This window comes from Stenella coeruleoalba, assembly GCF_951394435.1.
Source record: "Stenella coeruleoalba genome assembly, chromosome: 3".
In the NCBI taxonomy this organism is placed as follows: Eukaryota; Metazoa; Chordata; class Mammalia; order Artiodactyla; family Delphinidae; genus Stenella; species Stenella coeruleoalba.
In genome coordinates this window covers 47,783,675-47,808,185 of record NC_137148.1, presented here as the reverse complement: position 1 = coordinate 47,808,185, position 24,511 = coordinate 47,783,675, and the positions used below count along the sequence as shown (strand labels likewise).

The following is a 24,511-nucleotide window of genomic DNA, read 5'->3' as shown; positions in this document are numbered from 1 at the left end:
TTTAGTTTATTCAATTTACGGAAAATATAACCATATAACTTAATTGGCAAAGCCAGTCCTCATTGTCAAATGCAATCACCCAAATTCAACCTACTCTCAGAAAAATTCTAACTTAATTTTAAAATTCAAATAAATGTGTTATTATGTGTCCCCATGACAACTTTCTCACTTGTGAATTTTAATTTTAAGATAGATAAATGGATAGCTAGCTAGCTAAGTAGACAGAGAAACTATAAGGCATGGAGCCTTACTATGAGTTTGTCACCTGGATGAAATAATGTGTTGCCCCTTTCAATAATTTTTATTGAAGCTTTCTCTGTTTTGTTCTCAAGGGACTCTCTCAGGAGAGACTCTCTGATAGTCTCTGTTTGCTGCCCTGATTTTTAAACCCCAAGGCAACGCACCATAGTAAGATTTAGTATGGACAAGAAGTAAGCTTTTCTTTTGAAAGACAGATGATTATGAAAAAAGTCAGAAAGGAGAACTGGCAGACCAGAAGGAGTTCTCAGGCAGATCTTTTTTTAGGAAGGACTACATATGGAAAGAGAGAATATGGAAATCAATTGCTTTAAAGCTATTCATACCTGTATATCCCACAGGAAGTCTTTGTGTGCCCAGGGTACAGGTATCCCAATTTGAAAACCACTGATCAACAGCTGGGGTTGGCAAACTAGGATCCAGCTGCCACTTGTTTTGCATACAAAGTTATGTAGGGCACAGCCACACTCACCGGTTTACATATTGTCCATAAGTGCTTTCACAGTAAAACGACGAAGTTAAATAGTTGCAACAGAGATTGTCTCACAATGGCCAAAATATTTACTATCAGGTACTCGAAAGAAAAACTTGGCTACCCCTCATCTACGGCACTGTGTATGTGTTTTTTCAAATTCTTTTCTTTAAATTAAAGTTATATATTCACATAGTTTGTAAGCACACATCATCGTAAAAGGCTTATTATGAAAATATTATTTCTCTCTCGCCAGAAGCAACTACTTTATATTCTTTTAGCTGATATGTATGGTACAGGCCAAACCAGAGAGCCACAAAAGTGTTTGACAGCTATCAAACAGACTTTGCCCCAACCCTTCCATAACATTTTTATAGTATCATTCTTTATTATTCAGTTTCAAGCACTGTATGTTAACTTCTCATTACTGAAAATGAGGATTTAACCCATCCCATATCCTCAATATAGTTGTAAATCAATATTCAATATTTATTATTATGAGTAAACACTAAAATTATTATTCCTTCTCCTACCCAAGGTTTACTTTTTTGGAGATAACAAATGAAGTCTGTTCATTTTCCACATACTTATCTATAATTCAACTTGATATGTTCAGTATATATGTGTTCATTTAATCCCTCTATTTTTCCGAATGTACCTCTTCCCTCAAATATGTCTGGAGAACAGTCTGTACTGTTTTCCCTTTGCCATGAATAAAACTCCAGGTTTCAACTGGGTAGAAAAGTTGCCTGGCTTTCAGACTTTCACAAAGGGACTTTTAACAATGTCCTTTTCTTTTGCTTCAGGAGATTTAACATTGATACAACGCTATTATTTAATATATAGTTCATGTTCAAATTTTTAAAAACACCCCAATACTGTCCTTTATAGCTAAAGTTTTCCCTCAATTCAGGATCACGTGTCATATTTGTTCATCAGGTTGATTAGTCTTTCTTTGTCGTTCATTACACTGATATGACTGGCCTGGCATTTCATGAAGTTTTCTGGTTACTTCCTCATGATTAGATTAAATTTGTGCATTTAAAAAACTACTACATGAATGATGTCTTACTTTCAGTGCATCATACAAAGAGGCAAACATGACATCAGGGCTGTTCTACTTGGCACGTCTAACTAGCTGGTTACGGTGGTATGGCCAGATTTGCCCACTATAAAGTTACTTTTTCTTCCCCTTTGTAATTAATAAGTAATCTTCAGGGAGATACCTTGAGACCATGTAAATATCCTGTTCCCCAACAAAATTTGATCCAATGGTTTTAATATCCACTAATGATTTTCCCCTGAATCGATTATCACAATGACAGCTGAAAAATGGTTATTTTCCAACTCTGTTATTTCTTCTACATTTATTGGTTAATGTCGAATTGCTTCTTAAATAGATTTTCAACCAGGTTACTGTTTTTAGCACCAGCCTCAACTCCACTTTCAGTTTCCTGGCACTGCCAATTACTGAGCATTCCGGGGTTCTGTGGTTTAAACCGGGTTTCTTCTAAGCTTTCTCTTCTGCTAGATTAGGGGTTGTACTCCTCAGTTTTGCTAAATTTGTTAACATTGCTCATCTGCTTTCCAGCTTCCAAAACATTGTTGCTGCGTTTGCCTCTTCAATTTTTCTTTGACCTTATGCTTTTAAAAGTAACCCCCTTTACTGCCATTTTCATTAGGCTCAAAAAGAGAAAGTAAACTTATGTGTTTAACTGACTAACTTCATTTGAAATTTCTTTTTCTTTCCCTGCCTTCAAATTTTATATAAATGGTATCATGTTGTACAAAATCTTCTGCAACTTGCTCTTTTTACTCAATATTATGTTTCTGAGATATGTGGATACATGCAGCTCTAGTTCATTCATTTTTAATGAATGATGTTTTAATGCAGCGTATGAACATGTTACAATTTTCTTATCCAATTCCACTATATTACCAAAAGTGAGATTGCGAGGTTTGGGGTAGGGGTCTATTTTTCCATAAGAACATACACTCCCCATTTAAGTCCATAGGAAAATAGGATTATATATGCAAAATGTCAATTTTAAGACATTTCAATTCTGTAACTTATAAAATGAACTAATAATACTAGGCACAGAGAACTCACTCAATAAATGTCAGTCACTTAGAAACAATGAAATGGGCTTCAGAAATTCAGAAATAAGATTCTTTTCTGAAAGTTAAACTGCAAGATCAACACATTATAGGCCAGGGCAGAGATATGAAAAGAGTAAAATAAATGAAGGACTGCAGGGCCAGCAACATTTGACCATAATATAACTAGTGTAATAGCAAAAGAAATAACAGGTCAATCAGAAAGGAGTAGCAGAGAAAAAAGGATAATCATAGAAACAAATGCTGGCAATCCATAAAAACACTGTTCATGGGGGCAAAAACTTTAATACACATGTGGCAATTTTTTTCTATTCCAAACCATAAGGCTATTCCTAGGATAAAGACAGACATTGGGAATTGTGGTCAATTCTATTTAAATATTTCCATTACTATGGATCAGACAATCCCTATTGTAAGATGGACACAACAGGTGATTTTAGGCTGGATGCAATTAAACATTTATTTTACTACTTAACTTCCCTTATCCTAATGCCGCACTCACCAGATATCCTACTGTTTTTTTCCTATGCCAACTTAATTTCTTACTATAAATTAATATACTGGAATTCTGGCAACGCTTTCAAACTCTCTTGTGTTTTAGTCACTGTGATATCTTTTAGAGCCAAATCACCTTGGACGTGGACAAAAAATGAGTCTTTGGAGCCTCCGGACCAGATCTGAGAACATGGTCAAGTAAACAAGGTGCTGTGCAGTATGGACCTACCTAGCTGCCCTAACCTCTCCTTCGACTACAGTATCACCATCCAACTCCATTCTCTACTGATTTCTAGAATTTCCTCTTCCTCTTTCATGGAGCATATGTATTAAAAATGAAGTGAGTGAGCTCTAATATTACGGATTTCTTCTACTGTCTGTAAACCTGTTGCTGACTCATGTATTTTGTCAATACTTGGCAATACATTTATTTACTTTTTCAAACAGAAAACTTTGTTTCCTACCGTCTTGTCAGGATGAAAGGAGAAGCAATATTTCAGAATACTTGCTGCATATGGCTTCTAACGGGACAGAGTCAAGACTAGGAAAAGTCTACTTCATTAATTTTGTGAAATGTTAATTCAACTTGTACTGAACTGATGAACAGGTGTTGAACTATATTGGCAACCTGCAGTAAAACCGAATTTTCATGAAAAAGTACAAGCAGTGCTCAATTTCAAAATACGTTCAGTTTCTCAGGGTTATTTTATAGTTGGTCGCTGGAAATTCAAACTCTGTCATACAAACCATGTAATATGTTTACATGGCATTGAGATTTTCAAGTCTGTCAATAAAAGCCTATCTAACTAATAATGAATCAGGTTCTGTGTTAGGTGCGTCTGTTATATAAATGAATAAGACATAATCCCTGTGCCATATAGCCCATAATATAGTCAGCATAAAACAAGTAATTATAATACTGAACTCAAAGGGTTATATAAGTGCACAAGGCCGCGTAGCTATATCAAGAAAGAAGTGACTAACTATGAGTTAAGAAGTTGGGAAAAAAGTTAAGGAAAGTATCACAGAATTTTAAAGGGCCTTTTAAACAGAATTAAGCATGAGCAGAAGTGTCCTGCTGATGGGAGAGAAAGATATTCAGCTTGAGAAACAGCAAGGAGTGCCTTGGAAAGTAGGATGGGTATAACAAATATAAGGAGGAAAGCTAGAAAGTTGGGCAGGGCGGGAGGCTTAAATGGAATTTCAAGGAACTAGATCTTTTGGCCAGAGCTTCCCAAGAAGTGTGCCTAAAAATTGATTCCTTCAGCCTTCAAGGTGGCCAGGAGAGAAACTGTTGAGTTATAGGGTAGGCGTATGTTTGACTTTATAAGAAACTGTCAGTTTTTGAACATAGTTATATCATTTTCACACCAATCAGCACTGTATGGTTATATATGAATGTTTATGGTTGCTCTAGTTATGGTTATTGTCAATCTTCTAAATTTTAGCCATTTTCATAGATGTGTGGTGGTATCCCATTATGGTGACTAGTGATGTTAAGTATCTTTTCATATGCTTACTGGCCATTCTTGAATCTTATTAAAGCCAATTCAAGATTTTCACCCCATTTTTATTAGCTCTGTCTTTTATCATTGAGTTGAAGTGTTCTTTATATAGTCTGGATGCAAGTCCTTTGTCAGATACATGTACTGTGATTATTTTCTCCCAGTCTGTTGCTTTCCTAATGTTCTCTTTTGATGAGCATTAGTTTTTTGTTTGTTTGTTTTTATAATTAATTTTTATTGGAGTATAGTTGCTTTACAATGTCGTGTTGGTTTCTACTGTACAGCAAAGTGAATCAGATATATCTGCCCTCTTTGTTAGATTTCCTTCCCATTTAGGTCACCGCAGAGGACCGAGTTCCCTGAGCTATACAGTAGGTTCTCACTGGTTATCTATTTTATACATAGTATCAATAGTGTATGTATGTCAATCCCAATCTCCCAATTCATCCCACCTCCCCTTTCCCCCCATGATGTCCATATATTTGTTCTCTTAATTTTGATCAGGTTCAATTTACCAATGTTTTTCCTTTATGGATAGTGCTTTCTGTCTCCTGTATACCCCGAAGTTGTGAAGATATGCCACTATGCCTTTTTGTAGAAGCATTATAGTTTTAGCTTTTATGTTTAGTCTATGATCCATCTTTAATTAATATTTGTGTATGATGTGAGGTAGGGGTCAAGGTTCAGCTTTTTCCATATGGATATTAAGTTATTCTAGCACCACTTGTTATGAAGACTTTCCATTCCTAATTGTGTTCCTTTGGTGCTACTGCCAAAAACCAACTGGCTGTATACTATTTCTAAACTCTCTATCCTTTTCCACTTATTTGTTTATATATCCTTATGCCAGTACCACATTGTCTTTTTTTTTAATATTTTTTTTGATGTGGACCATTTTTAAAGTCTTTATTGAATTTGTTACAATATTGTTTCTGTTTTATTTTATTTTATTTTTTGGTTTTTTGGTCCTGAGGCATGTGGGATCTTAGCTCCCTGACCAGGGATCGAACCTGCACCCCCTGCATTGTAAGGCGAAGTCTTAAGCACTGGACTGCCAGAAGAGTCCCCACACTTTCTTAATTATTATAGTTTTAGAGTAAGTCTTAAAGCCAGGCAGCATAAGTTCTTTAATTGTCGTCTCCTTTTTCATGATTGCTTTCAGCTATTCTAGGTCATTTGCATTTCCATATATATTTTAGAATCAGCATGTTGATTTCTACCAAAACAAGTCTAATGGGATTTTAACTGGATTTTTATTTGATTGAGTCTATAGATAGTGGTTCACAAAGTAAGGGCTCTGGCCCAGCAGCATTACCACCACCAGGGAACTTGTTATGAATGCAAATATTCAGGCCTTACCTCAGACCTTGTGGATCAAAAACTCTGGGAATAAGGCCTTGCAATCTGTGTTTTAACAAGCCCTCCCTGTAACTGGTGCATGACAAAGCGTAAGAATTACTGCTGTGAGGGACTTCCCTGATGGTCCAGTGGTTAAGAGTCCACACTTCCACTGCAGGGGGCACGGGTTCGATCCCTGGTTGGGGAACTAAGATCCCACAGGCTGCGTGGCCAGAAAAAAAAAAAAAGAATTACTGCTGTGAATCAGTTTGGGAGAACTAACATCTTAGCAATATTGAATATTCCAGTCCATGAAGAGGTATTTCTCCCCATTAATTTAGGTCTTCTTTAATTTCTCTCACCAGTGTTTTATAGTCTTAAGTCTACATGTCTTGGACTTCCCTGGTGGTGCAGTGGTTAAGAATGGAAGATCCCACATGCCACGGAGCAGCTAGCCCGTGCGCCACAATTGCTCACGTGCCACAGCTACTGAAGCCCACGTGCTTAGAGTCCATGCTCTGCAACAAGAGAAGCCACTGCAATGAGAAGCCCGCACATCACAACAAATAGTAGCCCCTGCTCGCTGCAACTAGAGAAAGCCCTCACACAGCAATGAAGATCCAACACAGACATACATACATACAAATAAATAAATATTTTTAAAAAGTCTACATGTCGCATATATTTGCTTAATTTGTATCAGGGTATTTTATGCTTTCTGATGCTATTGTAAATGGTATTCTAATTGCTACTGGCTAAGCTTCAGCCATAGTCTACAGGTGATATGGGCAGAAGTCTATTTGGGGGTGGGAGTTCACTAAGTGATTTGAAAAAAAGTAGAGAACTCAAATTACTGGTAGCATCTTGAAAACAAACTAGTTTCAACAGATATGCAAGAATAGGAGGTTGTTTCTAATGAATTGATATAGGTATTAAGCATGAGCAATTACAAAGATCACAAAAAGAAGGACAACCAGACATAATGTTCTCCTGTAGTCTTGCCAAACATTTTCTACATTCTTGACAAAAAGATCAAACATCAATATCTAGCTTCTGGATCCAGCTGCCAATGTGGAAGAAAGACAGAGGAGCAGGGGAACATGTTGAATTACACGGAGAGCATAAGATCAGCAAAATCTAGACTGTGGCAAACTCTTTAAGTCAAATGGGCTGGGTTTTTCAACAGACAAATTTGTAAGGAAATAAAAGTGATGGAGGAAGAACATATAAACTGAAAGAGATTTAAAACAAATATGAAGTTTTTACAAAATGGGCAAGTCTAAACTATAGTGTACATTTGGCTGAGAAGATTATTTAAACACGTGAGTAAACAATTACTATAAAAGTCAGGTTCAGGGTTGCTTTTGTGGGGAGAAAGGAGGTTGTATTGAGATCGGGCACATGAGTAGCTGGCAAAGTTCTGTTTCTTGACTTGGGTGGAATTTGCCTTATAATAACCTATTAAACAATACATTTAATTCTTGTGGTCTTCTGTATACATGACTTATTTTAACAGTAAATAGGTTTTTCCTCCCTCTTAACATGATATATGTAAAATCTGGGATTGAAGAGTTTATAAGTTTTAGTGATAGAATGATGTTTGCGGATGACACGAACTAAGGTGTGGCTACAGAAGTGGTTGTTTATTGAAGTAGGGATACTGGTGTGGATGAAGTCAAAGAAGTAAATGGCTAAGACTTAGGAAGACACTGACGGGGAAAAAACCGCAAGTCTGGTTCTAATCTCTGCCATCAGTGTGGGAGAGTGCCCTAGAGGTTAGCAAAGATAAAAATGATGAACAGGTCGAGAGAAATCTACTTGGATTGCAAAGGTACCACACTCTCCTGGGCTCACAAAATGGAATAATATTTTGGAAATGACTCAGGGAAGGTAGAAGCAATCGATCCCAATTCCTTTTCTATGGGTTGTAGGAAAATGAGCACAATTTATCTCAAGGAAAAAAGAGACTCACTATCTTTTAGACACATAGATTTTACTTGAGGCTCTATGGTAGAGAAAGTTCCTAGGACAATATTAAAGGTGAAGGGTAATTTGCTAATAAAGAAACGGAAATTCCTGGAACACAATGGAAAGGGTCAGGAGGGAGAGAAAAGGGTGTGTGCATTTGTGTGTGTGTGTGTGTGTGTGTGTGGTGTGTGTGTGTGTGTGTGTGTGTGTGTGTGTCTGTTGGGAGGTACAGAAGAGCATAAAGAATGATGTGATTAACAGTACATTAGAAAAGAGGCAACAGAGGGCCCCTTTTTAGATATTCAAGAATGTGAGCACCATGGAGGGAATGACTTGGTCTCACTGTTCTGACTGGAACTTGTCTGAGATACTGGGATTACCTAACATTTATAGGAGTAGTGCCTTAGGCCTGATTATTGCAGTTGCCTCCATCTAATCACTTTGCAAGTATCAATGTTTCCATGGAAGAAGGCTTTCAAAGTCTGGAGGATAGAAGAAACACCTTTTTCTCTGAGAACAGTAGCTCTTATTATGGCCCAGAGAAGGGGAATCAGAAGGGCTCCTTGATCCATCCTACCACTGGAAACCACAGGGGATACTTCTGAATATTGGATCACATTGACTTTTTTTCGCTTTTATTCCAAGGTTCACTGATATTAGAAAAAAGGGTCTGAGAAGAGTAAGACAAGGTCAAGGTAGAAGCAACATACAAAGCTAGAAATAGGCTTAGAGATGTGCTCACTCAGACTCCAGGCAGACACACCTTGATGGAGTCAGTCCAGGAGGAATGGAACAAGTAAAGATAGGTATGCCAATGTATAGGTCATCATAAATTCTGCCCTGGAGTATCCCACCTCTTAAAAAGTGTGGCCTGAGTATCAGAGCCCATTTACATTGTCAGCAGAGTTGTAGTAGTGAGGGAATAGGGGAGGGAAAAGAAGAGTCCTCAGTAGCAGAAAAAATGGAATAGGTAGTATATTAATTTGAAAACTTCCCTCTTATGAAATACATTTATTTCTTACAAATTAACTTTAGAACATTTCATGCTATTGTTTTAAAATAAAAATTATGAAATAATCATGTTTTAAAAACACAAATACCACAGCATTGCTATGCTTTTTATTCTGCATCCCACCCAAACTATGTTTCTAAAGTTTTTTTTTGTTTTTGGCCGCTCCACGTGGTTTGTAGGATCTTAGTTCCCCAACCAGGGATTGAACCTGGGCAGTGAAAGCACGGAGTCCTAACCACTGGACTGCCAGGGAATTCCCTATGTTTTTAAGTTTTAAATAAAAATTCAATTCAACTATTAGTTACCAAGTGTTACATATTACATGCTAATTGTAATAAGTTTCTCCAGATACTAGATGGTGTTAAATTTATATAAAATTATAAAATTTTATGTTTTATATAAAATTAAGGGCAGAGCATGATTTAGAGAGGACCAAGAGATTTAGTGTTTCTCAAACTTTTCCACCAAATCATCAGTATCAGAACAGAGAACTCCCAGGGGACAGGGAAATGACCTAATGCAAGCTGCTGTAAGTCCAAACATTCTCTAAAGTGTTTTTATTTTGTTTTAAATTTTTATTATTTCATTTAACATTTTATATGGATTTTGTTACATCCCACAATTTGTGCATTTATTTTATTATAAAAATGTTTGAAATTATTTTCTATGGGGTAAAATTAATGCTTTGGAGAGGTGGCATCACATATATTTTAGAGGTTTCACGTATCCCTGAGAGTACAAACTCCCAATTGAGAAACACAGCATTATAAACACCTATTTGAATATTTTCCTGTGTATTCTTACCTCCATAGTAGGTGGAGTCTTTCTTGTTTTTCTGATCCAAGCTATAAAGAAAAATAATATTTAAATATAAGTTTTCTATAATTTGCACATTTTATTCATTCATGCATGAAACAAATATGTATTAAGCACCTGTTATATATTGTTTTAGGCACATGAGTTCCCTCCTCTCCTGTAGCATATATACTAGTGAAGGGGCACAGAAAAGAAACATATTAGGTAATGATTTGTGTCATAAAAATTACTTAAGTGTGGGGAGGATGTAAAGGGGATAGTTTCATAACTGAAATCATACCCCATAATCATCTGAATTCAATTTAGGGTATATATGGCATATAAGCCAAATCATAATACAGTAAACTTCAAGGCAATATTAAAGTTACATTATCCTGGAAATGTGAACCAATTATTGCTCAATATTTAAAAGAATGGATGTAGAAAAGTTTTCATTTACAGAGATTTCTCTTCTAACCTGTTCTAGCAAGCAGTCTATCTTGTCTGGTTGGTATCTTAGCTGCAACATTTGGGAGATGAGAGGCAGAGTAGAAAGAGCCCATATTTGTGAAGTGCCTTCTGGACGCTGGGCACTGTGCTAGATGCTTTAGTAATAGGAAGGGAGTGGGGCAACTGCCTCTAGAGAAGTGTATCAGAATCACATGAAGACATGTTATAGTACTTAGCAGAGCAGAAGCAGATTTTGGGGGTGCAAATCCCAACTTAAGTACTTACTAGCTGTGTTACCTGAGGCAAGTTATTTAATTTTCTAAGCATCAGATTTCCCACCTGTAAAATTATAATACTAGTATCTAGATTTTAGTATCTACATTGTGCAAGTTATATGAAATAGTATATATAAGTTCTTAGCTCAGAGTCTGGCACAGAGTAAACATCCAAGTCTAAGTTATCACTATCACTATTATTCAGTAAACCTGTATTTTTTATAACAGACTCAAAAAAAAGCAAAGATCAACAAAACCTGCTTGGCCTATGAGGATATATAGGAAACTGTGAGAAAACACACTGTAAGGAATATAGTCTTTGAAAAGTAGAAACTATTATTTTATCACTTTAGTTAATTCAATCTTCATTACAAAATCATGAAGTATGCTTATTTTATAGAGAAATTCAATGACATTCCCAAATTTATACGTTAAGTAGTAATGGTGGAATTTGAATCCAGATCTGACCCTGTCTCTGGATCCAAAAACCATCCATGCTCTACTAAGCAGTTTCTCAAAGTTTATAAGCAACAAGCAAAGAACACTAAACTAGGAAGAGGAACAGGTCACAACACTGACTACTGTCAAAAAATAAGATTCACCCCATTTTACAGATTGGGAAACTAAAGATTAAGCAACTTGCCGAAACTCACATATTTAGCAAGTAACAGTCTGAGAATCAAATGCTGGTTGAACCGGCTCTAAAATCTGAGCTCTGCCCATTCACCAGCCACCTTCTCTTCTGACAGGCTAGCTCTGCTACCCTGCCTTCTGTCATCCAAGTAATAGCAGCGGGACCTGTCCTCATGACAAGCCCAGTAATGAATGATTGTGCGGGTACAAAGAGCAACATTCAACTGTGGGCCTGTGATAAGTTATTTCTCCCTACTTTGTTCTCTCTTGCACTGGCCCCATACGTGTATTTTCAATACAGACCCAGTGTTTTGCCTTCTCTATTTCTGTTTCTGAACTTCTATCTCTGTTATTATTTTCTGCATCCTATTCTTATTAGCTTCCAGCTCTGTTTGGTCCATTTCTAGCCACAACTTGCACAAACTTTGTATTTCTCGTTAGGCTGGAAGGTTGTCAAAGGCAGGATGCATCCACAGGAGATTTATTTTTCTACCACCGAAATGCCTCGAAAGAGTAGGTACTTAAATACAGTTGTTGAATGAATACTTCCACTATAAAATACTCTCACTATAAAAATATTCATTGTAATGGGATTTTGACCTGTATTAGAAAACCCAGCTTAGCAACAGCAAGATTCCTCTGTACGATCAAGGAAATAAGTGGTTTATGGAAGCTGTCAACTGCCTCTTTATGGTCAAAATAAGGGGTACTTGTCTATGTTTATGGGCATTTTTTTCCCCCAGGAAAGAGACTTCTTTTAAAATAATTCACCATGAGCCATATACCTCTAAAAGGTTTTAAGCAATAAATCTTCAGTTCTAATTTGGATTAGAAAGTTAGTTCAGAAAAATCAACTGCTTGGCAGGGGTATATAGCCTGCAAGCAAAATTCGGCCCATGGCTTGTTTTTTGTTTTAACTGCTGAAAAACATAACCAACAAAGAACAATATTTCATGACACATGAAAATTAAATAAAATTCAAATTTCAGCCTCTGTAAATAATGTTTTATTCGAACACAGTCACATTTATTTACATATTATCTATTATAATGTGGGCTACAATGGCAGAGTTGAGCAGCTGTAACAAAGACCATATGGCCCACAAAGCCTAAAATATTTACCATCTGGCCCTTTAATGAAAAAGTTTGCCAACCCCCGTGCTAGGGCTACCATAAGTATAATCCTTTTAGTAACAACTATATATCTTGATTCAAAAACACTTTCATGAGCTTTCCTGGTAGTGCAGTGGTTAAGAATCCACCTGCCAATACAGGGGACATGGGTTTGAGCCCTGGTCCAGGAAGATCCCACATGCTGCAGAGCAACTAAACCCGGGTGCCACAACTCCTCAGCCTGTGCCCGTGAGCCACAACTACAGAGCCCGTGTGCCACAACTACTGAAGCCCATGCACCAAGAGCTTGTGCTCTACAACAAGAGAAGCCACCACAATGAGAAGCCTACGCACCACAACAAAGAGTAGCCCCAGCCTCTTCAATGAGTGGTACTGGGAAAACTGGACAACTACATGTAAAAGAATGAAATTAGAACACTCCCTAACACCATACACAAAAGTAAACTCAAAATGGATTAAAGACCTAAATGTAAGGCCAGACACTATCAAACTCTTAGAGGAAAACACAGGCAGAACATTCTATGACATAAATCACAGCAAGATCCTTTCTGACCCACCTCCTAGAGAAATGGAAATAAAAACAAAAATAAACAAATGGGACCTAATGAAACTTCAAAGCTTTTGCACAGCAAAGGAAACCATAAACAAGAAGAAAAAGACAACCCTCAGAATGGGAGAAAATATTTGCAAATGAAGCAACTGACAAAGCATTAATCTCCAAAATTTACAAGCAGCTCAGGCAGCTCAATAGACCTAAACAGACATTTCTCCAAAGAAGATATACAGATTGCCAACAAACACATGAAAGAATGCTCAACATCATTAATCATTAGAGAAATGCAAATCAAAACTACAATGAGGGCTTCCCTGGTGGCGCAGTGGTTGAGAGTCCGCCTGCCGATGCAAGGGATACGGGTTCATGCCCCGGTCCGGGAAGATCCCACATGCCGCAGAGCGGCTGGGCCCGTGAGCCATGGCCGCTGAGCCTGCGCGTCCGGAGCCTGTGCTCCGCAACGGGAGAGGCCACAACAATGAGAGGCCCGCTTACCGCAAAAACAAAACAAAACAAAACAAAACAAACTACAATGAGATATCATTTCACACTGGTCAGAATGGCCATCATCAAAAAATCTACAAACAATAAATGTTGGAGAGGGTGTGGAGAAAAGGGAACCCTCTTGCACCGTTGGTGGGAATGTAAATTGATACAGCCACTATGGAGAACAGTATGCAAGTTCCTTAAAAAACTAAAAATAGAACTACCATATGATCCAGCAATCCCACTACTGGGCATATACCCTGAGAAAACCATAATTCAAAAAGAGTCATGGGGCTTCCCTGGTGGTGCAGTGGTTGAGAGTCCGCCTGCCGATGCAGGGGACACGGGTTTGTGCCCCGGTCCAGGAAGATCCCACATGCCGCAGAGCGGCTGGGCCTGTGAGCCATGGCCGCTGAGCCTGCGCGTCCGGAGCCTGTGCTCTGCAACGGAAAAGGCCACAACAGTGAGATGCCCGCCTACCGCAAAAAAAAAAAAAAAAAAAAGAAGAGTCATGTACCACAATGTTCATTGCAGTTCTATTTACAATAGCCAGGACATGGAAGCAATCTAAGTGTCCACTGACAGATGAATGGATAAAGAAGATGTGGCACGTATATACAATGGAATATTACTCAGCCATAAAAAGAAACGAAATTGAGTTATTTGTAGTGAGGTGGATGGATCTAGAGTCTGTCATACAGAGTGAAGTAAGTCAGAAAGAGAAAAACAAATACCGTATGCTAACACATATATATGGAATCTAAAAAACAAACAAAAAAATGGTCATGAAGAACCTAGGGGCAAGACGGGAATAAAGACACAGATCTACTAGAGAATGGACTTGAGGATACAGGAAGGGGAAAGGGTAAGCTGGGACAAAGTGAGAGAGTGGCATGGACATATATACACTACCAAATGTAAAACAGATAGCTAGTGGGAAGCAGCCGCATAGCACAGGGAGATAAGCTCGGTGCTTTGTGACCACCTAGAGAGGTGGGATAGGGTGGGTGGGAGGGAGACGCAAGAGGGAGGAGATATTGGGATATATGTATAGCTGATTCACTTTGTTATAAAGCAGAAACTAACACACCATTGTAAAGCAATTATACTCCAATAAAGATGTTAAAAAAAAAAAAAAAGTAGCCCCCACTTGCCACAACTAGAGAAAGCCTGCACGCAGCAACGAAGACCCAAGGCAGCCATAATAAAATAAATAAATAAATAAAATTTAAAAAGCAAAACACTTCCATATTATCTAAAATAAAAATCATTATTAACTATTACACTTTTTTCACTTTGCTGTACACCCAAAACTAACACAATATTATAAATCAACTATACTCCAATAAAAATTAAAAAGCAAACAAAAAAAACCCTATTACACTTTTTACCTGATTGCCATGTATTCTAGACTCTATGAACACTACCACTGGCATCAGACCATGTTAAAAAATATAATGGCACAATGCACACTTACCATTACCATGAGAAAAACAACAATTTGCCTTACTGATGAGTCTATAAAACATCACTTTCCGTTATTTTTAACATTGGGAAAAGAAAAATACTTCAGTAGAATCCAAATAATCTTTTAAAATTCCACGGTGGATGAATAGGTTGAAGAAACTCTGATATGTGTTTTCTAAACCCTACTGGTTTTGTGTAAGTTTATAAAATTCATTCATAGATATAAGAAAGTAATATAATTCAGATAACGTATTAAGTAGTACCTAGACTATTCACTCTCATGAGACATTATTCTCTAAGGAAAGATATAAGGGCTTCCTTTAGCTTTGTTTTAAATGGCTCAAGGAAGAAGATTTTTGTTTAGATAGATAAATGCAATTTCTGAAATAAATAATTCTACAATATAATTTACAATTTTTATAATTTTACAATAACCAGATACTTGAAATGTCTTCTTGAGATGATGGTTGATGCCTGTTCACTGATATGTATCCAATAAAGGTTACAGCTAGAAATTTTCAGTGTGATCACTCATTTATATAATCATCCCTAGTTTCCCAGTCACTACATACAACAAAGGAAATGTCCTGCTGATGGCTGGCAAAGGTTAGGAGGAGGAAGGAACAGAAATAAGCGCTAATATAAAATCATTACATTTATTTTTTTTTTAACCTCAGAACAATCTGGAACTGAACCTCTATTCAATTATGAATTATATAATGATTTTGCCATTGCTAATTATATTTGTATGGTGGATTCTGTATCAGTCTTCATTATAATGTAACCATTGTTTGAATAGAATTTAGCAAGAAAACCGGACAGTTTATGCCTTAAGATCCTAGCATTCTTTCATCAACACTCATTTGCATTCTCATCAGTGGGCATGAGATTTTCACTGAACTTTAATACTCTTATTGGAATATAACACAGTATAATGAGCGTAAAAGTGAACATGCAAGTTAAATACTTCATGAAGCATAGATTCTTCAAAATTCTATAAGAACTGAAAATGGCTAATACACTTTTAGAAGTAGTACCAACAGGGGTTAAGGTAAATGAGAAATTTATCACCAGATTCAGTAGGTGACCATTCAGAGCTGAAATTATAGATAGGTTATCAACAGTTTGCATCCAAAAGATACATTAGAAGTATGTGTTTACACTACTAAAGGAAAATATGACATTTTAATAAAGCTTCATCTTTCAAAAAACCATCTTTGCCAGTTCTGAGTGTTGACACATCATAAAGAATATAAAAAAAAATCCACATTTTTTCACTTTTTCACCACAAGAATTTTTCCACATTTCACCACAAGAATTTGTTGAAAATTCTTCAAATGATATATTACAAAATGAGTTATTTTCTGATTACCGACTCTAAACAGTTTCTTAAGGATATTATTAGATTTACTTGGCACAATTAAGTTACAAACTTTGTGATGCTCATGGCTATTACTGTTCTTTTTTCTTAATCAACTTTATTGAAGTATAATTTACATACAACACAGTGAAACCATTTTAAGTGTGCAATTCCATGAGTTCTGACAAATGTATACAACCTTGTAACCAGCACCACAATCAGGGTATAGAACATTTCCATCATCTCCAAAAGTTCCCTAGTGTCTGACTACATGCAAACACCCACCTCAATTCACCCACAGCCCCCAGTGAGTGCTCTCTATCAATACCCTTTGTCACTGTTGATTAGTTTTGCCTTATCTACAATTTCATATAAATGGAATCTTATAGTATGTACTATTTTGCATTAGCTTCTTTTACTCAATATAAAATAATCTTAATCCCCGTTACTGTGTATAGAAAACAGACTCTGAAGGTAACCTCCAAAACCCCTACCACTTGGTGTTCATGCCTCTGTATGATCTCTTCCCCTTGAGTAAGGACAGGACCTGTGACTTACTTCTAACTATGAAAATATGGCAAAGGTCATGGAATGTATGTGATTACATGATGATGCTACATAAGATTATAGTATCCTTCTTTTTGGAGTCTCTCTTTCCCTCCCTGACTGTAAGGAAAAAGAAGGCCATGTTGGGGAATATTATGTGGCAAGAAACTGCTGGCAACCTCAAGGAGGTTATGGTGGTCTCTGGCCAACATCAAGCAAAAAACTGAAGCTCACAGCCCTACAACCGCAAGGAACTGAATACTGCCAACAACCACATGTGTGGGAAAGTGGATCCTTCCACACTCAAGCCTCCAGATGAGAATGTGAGACAGGTTGGGACCTGGGATCCTTTGTTGCAGTGCTTGCACCTGGACAAATGTCTCCTCCAGCAACAAAATACAAAGAAACTATAAAGGACTAAAAATAACTGCGTGCTTGCACAGTTGGGGAAAATTATGAACAATAAGATACAAAAAGACCATAAACCCAACTGCCACTTCTGGAGAGACTGGAGCAAAAGCAGAGTACCGCACATGAACCCTGCACACAGCACCATGAAGGGCGTGGGCAGACCACCTTAGCCACCCCTCTGGCCCGAGCCCTGGACACACCCCTACCCTCATCCCATATAAGGAACCAGCTGCCCACCCCACTCGAGGAGTAAGCAAGGGAACCTGTTGCTTGTTTTTGCTCCCTCGTGCTATAGCACTAGTCCCAGTAAAACCTTGCTTGAATTTCTTGTCTGGTCGCTTACCAATTTCTAGTGATTAAGGAGTCCAAGAGCACTGGTCAGTAACGAATGCAGCCCTGGCTGACGCCCTGATTGCAGACTTGTGAGACCCTAAGTAGAGAACCCAGATAGCCTATGCCTGGACTCCTGACCACAGGAACTGGGAGATGATAAATGTGTGCCATTTTAAGCTGCTAAATTTGTGGTAATATTGATATGGAGTAATAAAAAAAAAAAAACAACAAGCATAGCAGCAGTTTATTCTTTTTACTGCTGTGTGGTATTCCACTGTATGGAAAAATGACAATGTGTTTATCCACTCACTACTTGGGCAGTTTTCAGTTTTGGGCTGTTATGAATAAAACTGCTGTGAAAAAATTGGGTACAAGTATTTGGGCAGACTTATTTATGTCTCTGGGTAAACACCTAGCAGAATTTCCAGGTTGTAGAGTAAGTGGACAGTTAAATTTATAAAGAGCTGATAAACTGTTTTCCAAAGTACTTGTACCATTTTACACTCCAGCCAGAAATTTGTGAGAGTTTCATATGCTATATATCCTCATTAACACTTCATATTGTCAATCTTTTAAATTCTAACCAGTCTAGTGTTATTTCACGATGGTTTTAATTCACATTCCTTGACGACTACTGCTATTATGTATCTTCTTTGGTGAAGTGCCTTTTCAAATCTTTTGCCCACTTTTAAAAATTCTGATGTTTGTCTTATTACTGAGTCATGACAGCTCTTCACACGTTCTGACAAGTTCTATGACAGCTATGTATTGCAAATTTTCTCCCTATCTGTCTTGTCTTTTCATTTGTTCAAAGGTTTTTGTTTAAAGAATAGAATTTTTAAGATTTTGGTGAAGTCCAATTCATCATTTTTTTTCTTTGATATTTGTTATGTGTGTATCCTATCTAATTCTTTGACTATCCCATGATTGAAAGATTTTGTCCAATGTTTTTTTCTAAATGTTTTAACTTTTACATTTAGGTCTGTGATCATTTTCAACTGAAGTTTTTAGAGATGAAGTGAGGTAAAGATCAAAGATTATTTTCTTTCATATGGATATCCTGCACTAGCTGTTGAAAAGAATTTCCTTTTGCCATTGAAAAAATCAATTGACCATGTAAGTGTAGAAATAATTCTGGACTTTCAGTGTGGTTCTCATTAATTTTATATCTATCCTCATAACAGCATTAAACTGTCTTGATAAATATAGCTTTTTAAAGTTAAATCTTCCAATCTTGGTCTTTTCAAACATGTTGTAGGTATTCAAGGTCCTTTGAATTTTAATATAAAATTTAGAAGCAGTATATCAGTTTTGATTGGGAATGCACTAAATCTACAGATCAATTTGAGGTGAAATAATATCTTTTAAATATTGACTTTTCTGATCCATGGAAGTTATAAATCTCTCCAATTATTTAGATCTTCTTTAATTTCTCTTGGCAATACTCTATATTTTTCAATGTATAGGTCTTAGAGACATATTTCTGTAAATTTATCCCTAAAGACTTCATGTTTTTAATAGCATTTAAAATGATATAACTGAAAATTTTATTTAGCAATTGTTTGGTATGAGAGTGTAGATACATAATTGATTTTAGCATATTGCCTTTATATCTTGAAAACTTACTAAATTCATTCATTAATTTTTGTAGTTCTTTTTAGATTGTCTACATGCACAATCATGTCATCTGTGAACAGTTTTACTTTGTCCTTACCAATCTGTATTCATTTTATTTCTTTTTCTTGCCCTATTGCACTGACTTGGATTTTCCAGAATGATATGAAATAAAAAGTGAGAAAAGATACCTTTGTTTTATTTGCAATTTTAGGGGACGAGAGTTCTTTCACCATTGAATATGAGGTTACATAAATGTTTTTTTTTCTTCCTCTTAATGTCCTTTAATAGGTTGAGGAACTTCTTATTCCAAAGTTTGTGGAGAATTTTTAATCATGAATGTGTGTTGAATTTTGTCAATATTTTTGTACCAACTGAAATTAACTTACGGTTTTTCTCCTTTATTTTATTAATGTGTTGAACATAAATGCAAATCAAATCCACAATGAGACATCACCTCAAACCTTTTAGGATGGCTATTACCAAAAAGGTAAAAGACTACATGTACTGGCGAGGATCTAGAGAAAAGAATACCCTTATGTCCTATTGGTGCAAATGTAAATTGGTATGGCCATTATGGAAAACAGTATGATGTTCTTCAAAAAAGTAAAACTAGAACTACCATATGATCTGGCAATGTCTCTTCTGGGTATATAACCAAAGGAAATGAAATCACTATTTCAAAGAAATATCTGTGTTTCCATGTTCATCGCAGTCTTATGCACAACTGCCAAGATATAGAAACAACTTGTGTCCACTTACAGATGAATGGGTAAAGAAATTGTGGCATATATATACACACACACACACACAATGGAAAATTCTTCGCCCTTGAAAAAAATCCTGCCATTTGTGATGTACCTGGATGTACCTGGGGCACATTAGGCTAAGTGAATAAGCCAGACACAAAGAAAAAAAACTGCATGGTTTCACTTTTATGTGGAACGTAAAAAAAGTCAAATTCAAGGAAACAGAGATTAGAATGGTGGTTAGGAGGGACAGTGAGGTGGGGAAAATGGGGAGATGTTAATGTTCAGATGTTAAACCAATCTATGTTACTGATATAAACTCCACATGGTCATGGTATATTACCCTTTTATATATACTGGGATTCAGTTTGCTAATATTTTGTTAATGATTTCTGCATCCAATGTTTATGTGAGATATTGGTTTGTAGTATTCTTCTCTTTATTGTCTCTGTGAAGAGCTGGTATCAAGGTAAACTTGGTTTCATAAAATGAGTAGATAAGTATTCCTCCACATTTTGGAAAGAATTTGTGGCCCATCCTGGTGAGTGCTGCACATGCATATGAAACAAAAACGTTTGGGCTTTCCTGGTGGCGCAGTGGTTGAGAGTCCGCCTGCCGATGCAGGGGACACGGGTTCGTGTCCCGGTCCGGGAGGATCCGACATGCCGCGGAGCGTGTGGGCCTGTCAGCCATGGCCGCTGAGCCTGCGCGTCCGGAGCCTGTGCTCCGCAAAGGGAGAGGCCGCAGAGGTGAGAGGCCCGCATACGGCAAAAGAAAAAAAAAATGTTTATTCTACCATTGCTCAGTGGAGTGTTCTATAATGTCAATTAGGTCAAGTTGTTTGATATAGCTGTCTTCTATATCATTCTGACAATTTCTGCTTTTAACATGTAGGTTTTGGACCATCTAAATTTACTACAACTATTTAGATAATTAGGTTTAAATCTACAGATATTTGTATACCTATGTTCATAGCAGAATTATTCAATAGCCAAAAGGTGGAAAAAACACAAATACCCATTGATGGATGAATGATAAACAAAATGTGTTACAGTCGGCCCTCTATATCCACAGGTTCTGCATCCACAAATTCAACAAACCATGGATCAAAAACATTTGGAAAAATAAATTCTGCAAACTTCCAAAAAGCAAAACTTGAATTTGCCATTAATCAGCAACTATTTATACAGCATTTACATTGTTTTAGGTATTATAAGCAATTCAGATATGATTTAAAGTACAGTCATCCCTCAGTAACCATGGGGGGTTAGTTCCAGAACTCCCACAGATATCAAAATCCACAAATGTTCAACTCCCTTATATGAAATGGAGTAGTATTTGCATATAATCTATGCAGATCCTCCTGTATCCTTTATTTTTTTTAACATCTTTATTGGAGTATAATTGCTTTACAATGGTGTGTTAGTTTCTGCTGTATAACAAGGTGAATCAGCTATATGTATACATATATCCCCTCCCTCTTGCGCCTCCCTCCCGCCCTCCCTATCCCACCTTTCTAGATGGTCACAAAGTACTGAGCTGATCTCCCTGTTCTATGCAGCTGCTTCCCACTAGCTATCTATTTTACATTTGGTAGTGTATATATGTCAATGTTACTCTCTCACTTCGTCCCAGCTTACCCTTCCCCCTCCCCGTGTCCTCAAGTCCATTCTCTATGTCTGTGTCTTTATTCCAGTCCTGCCCCTAGGTTCATTAGAACCATTTTTATTTTTAGATTCCATATATATGTGTTAGTATATGATATTTGTTTTTCACTTTCTGACTTACTTCACTCTGTATGACAGACTCTAGGTCCATCCATGTCACTACAAGTAACTCAATTTCATTTCTTTTTATGGCTGAGTAATACTCCACTGTATATATGTGCCATATCTTCTTTATCTGTTCATCTGTTAATGGACACTTAGGTTGCTTCCATATCCTGGCTATTGTAAATAGTGCTGCAATGAACACTGGGGTAAATGACTCTTTTGGAATTATGGTTTTCTCAGGGTATACGCCCAGTAGTGGGATTGCTGGGTCATATGGTAGTTCTATTCTTAGTATTTTAAGGAACTTCCATACTGTTCTCCATAGCAGCTGTATCAATTTACATTCCCACCAACAGCACAAGAGGGTTCCCTTTTCTACACACCCTCTCCAGCATTTATTATTTGTAGATTTTTTGATGAGGGCCATACTGACCAGTGTGAGGTGATACCTCATTGTAGTTTTGATTTGCATTTCTCTAGTGATTAGTGATGTTGAGCATCCTTTTATGTGTTTGTTGGCAATCTGTATATCTTCTTTGGAGAAATGTCTATTTAGGTCATCTGCCCATGTTTGGATTGGGTTGTTTGTGCTTTTGATATTGAGCTGCATGAGCTGTTTGTATATTTTGGAGATTAATCCCTTGTCCATCGCATTGTTTGCAAATATTTTCTCCCATTCTGAGGGTTGTCTTTTTATGGTTTCCTTCGCTGTGCAAAGCTTTTAAGTTTCACTAGGTCTCATTTCTTTATTTTCGTTTTTATTTCCATTTTTCTAGGAGGTGGGTCAAAAAGGATCTTGCTGTAATTTATGTCATAGAGTGTTCTGCCTACATTTTCCTCTAAGAGTTTTATAGTGTCCGGTCTTACATTTAGGTCTTTAATCCATTTTGAGTTTACTTTTGTGTATGGTGTTAGGGAGTGCTCTAATTTCATTCTTTTACATGTAGCTGTCCAGTTTTCCCAGCACCACTTATTGAAGAGGCTGTCTTTTCTCCATTGTATACTCTTGCCTCCTTTATCAAAGATAAGTGACCATATGTGCGTGGGTTTATCTTTGGGTTTTCTGTCCTGTTCCATTGATCTATATTTCTGTTTTTGTGTCAATACCATACTCTCTTGATTACTGTAGCTTTTGTAGTATAGTCTGAAGTCAGGGAGCCTGATTCCTCCAGCTCCGTTTTTCTCAAGATTGCTTTGGCTATTGGGGTCTTTTGTGTTTCCATACAAATTGTAATTTTTTTGTTCTAGTTCTGTGAAAAACGCCATTGGTAGTTTGATAGGGATTGCATTGAATCTGTAGATTGCTTTGGGTAGTATAGTCATTTTCACAATGTTGATTCTTCCAATCCAAGAACATGGTATATGTCTCCATCTATTTGTATCATCTTTAATTTCTTTCATCAGTGTCTTATAGTTTTCTGCATACAGGTCTTTTGTCTCCTTAGGTAGGCTGATTCCTAGGTATTTTATTCTTTGTGTTGCAATAGTAAATGGGAGTGTTTCCTTAATTCCACTTTCAGATTTTTCATCATTAGTGTATAGGAATGCAAGAGATTTCTGTGCATTAATTTTGTATCCTGCTGCTCTACCAAATTCACTGATTAGCTCTAGTAGTTTTCTGGTAGCATCTTTAGGATTCTCTATGTATAGTATCATGTCATCTGCAAACAGTGACAGCTTTACTTCTTCTTTTCTGATTTGGATTCCTTTTATTTCTCTTTCTTCTCTGATTGCTGTGGCGCAAACTTCCAAAACTATGTTGAATAATAGTGGTGAGAGTGGGCTCCTGTATCTTTTAGATCATCAGTACAGTAAGGCAAGAAAAACTAAAATTGGTAAGTGAATTTAGCAAGATTGTGTAAGGTACATGGTTAATATAAAAAAACAACTGCATTTCTATGTGTTATCAGTGAATAATTTGAAACTGAAGTAAAAAACAATCAGTAAGAGCCCATAAAAATTAAGAAACACTTAGATTTTAATTTAATAAAATATATGCAAGACCTGTAAACTGAAAACTACTGATGAAAAAGTGAAAGAAGACCTAAAAAAGTGGAGCGAATATGCTGTATTTGTATATTAGAAGGTTCAATTCTCTTCAATCTGATCTATAGATTCTATACATTCCCAATCAAATTCCTAGAAGGATTTTTTTGGGGGTAGTAATTGATAAGCTGATACTAAAAATCATATGTAACAACAAGGGGCCTAGAATAACTAAAAGAATTTTGAAAAAGAAGTTGGAGGACTCAAATTACCTTATTTCCAGAGTTACTACAAAGCGCCAGTAATCAAGACGGTGTGGCACTGACAAAAGGACAGATACATATTCATAGACAGAATAGAGAATGCAGAAATTGATCCACACCCATAGGGTCAACTGATGTTTGACAAAGATGAAAAGACAATTCAATGGAAAAAAAGATGGTCATTTCAAAAAATAGTCCTCAGAGAGTAATCACAAAGAAAGTATAATGGTGGCTGTCAGGGGCCAAGGCAGAAGAAAGAATGGGGAGCTATTGTTTAATAGGTATAGAGTTTCAGTTTTAGAAAATGAAAAGAGTTATGGAGATGGATGGTGGTGATGGCTCCAAAAAATTGTGAATGTATTTAGTATCGCTTAACTGTACACTTAAAAATGATTAAGATGGTATGTTCTATGCTATGTGTATTTTAACACAATAAAAAACTAGTGCTGAAAAAACTGGATATCCATATAAAAAATAAAATTGACTGATATCTATACCATGTACAAAATTTAATTCAAA

The 24,511-nt window shown here is 36.7% G+C and overlaps 1 protein-coding gene across 2 annotated transcripts in view; it reads right to left on the bottom strand.

Moving 5' to 3' along the window:
• NDUFAF2 (NADH:ubiquinone oxidoreductase complex assembly factor 2) overlaps positions 1-24,511 on the bottom strand; it is a 184,082-nt gene that overhangs the window by 32,742 nt on the left and 126,829 nt on the right. For both annotated transcript variants that reach the window (XM_079917121.1, XM_079917120.1), the window contains exon 3: positions 9,971-10,011. In XM_079917121.1, coding sequence (XP_079773247.1) covers positions 9,971-10,011 — 41 coding nt within the window. The remainder of the gene's footprint in view (positions 1-9,970; positions 10,012-24,511) is intronic.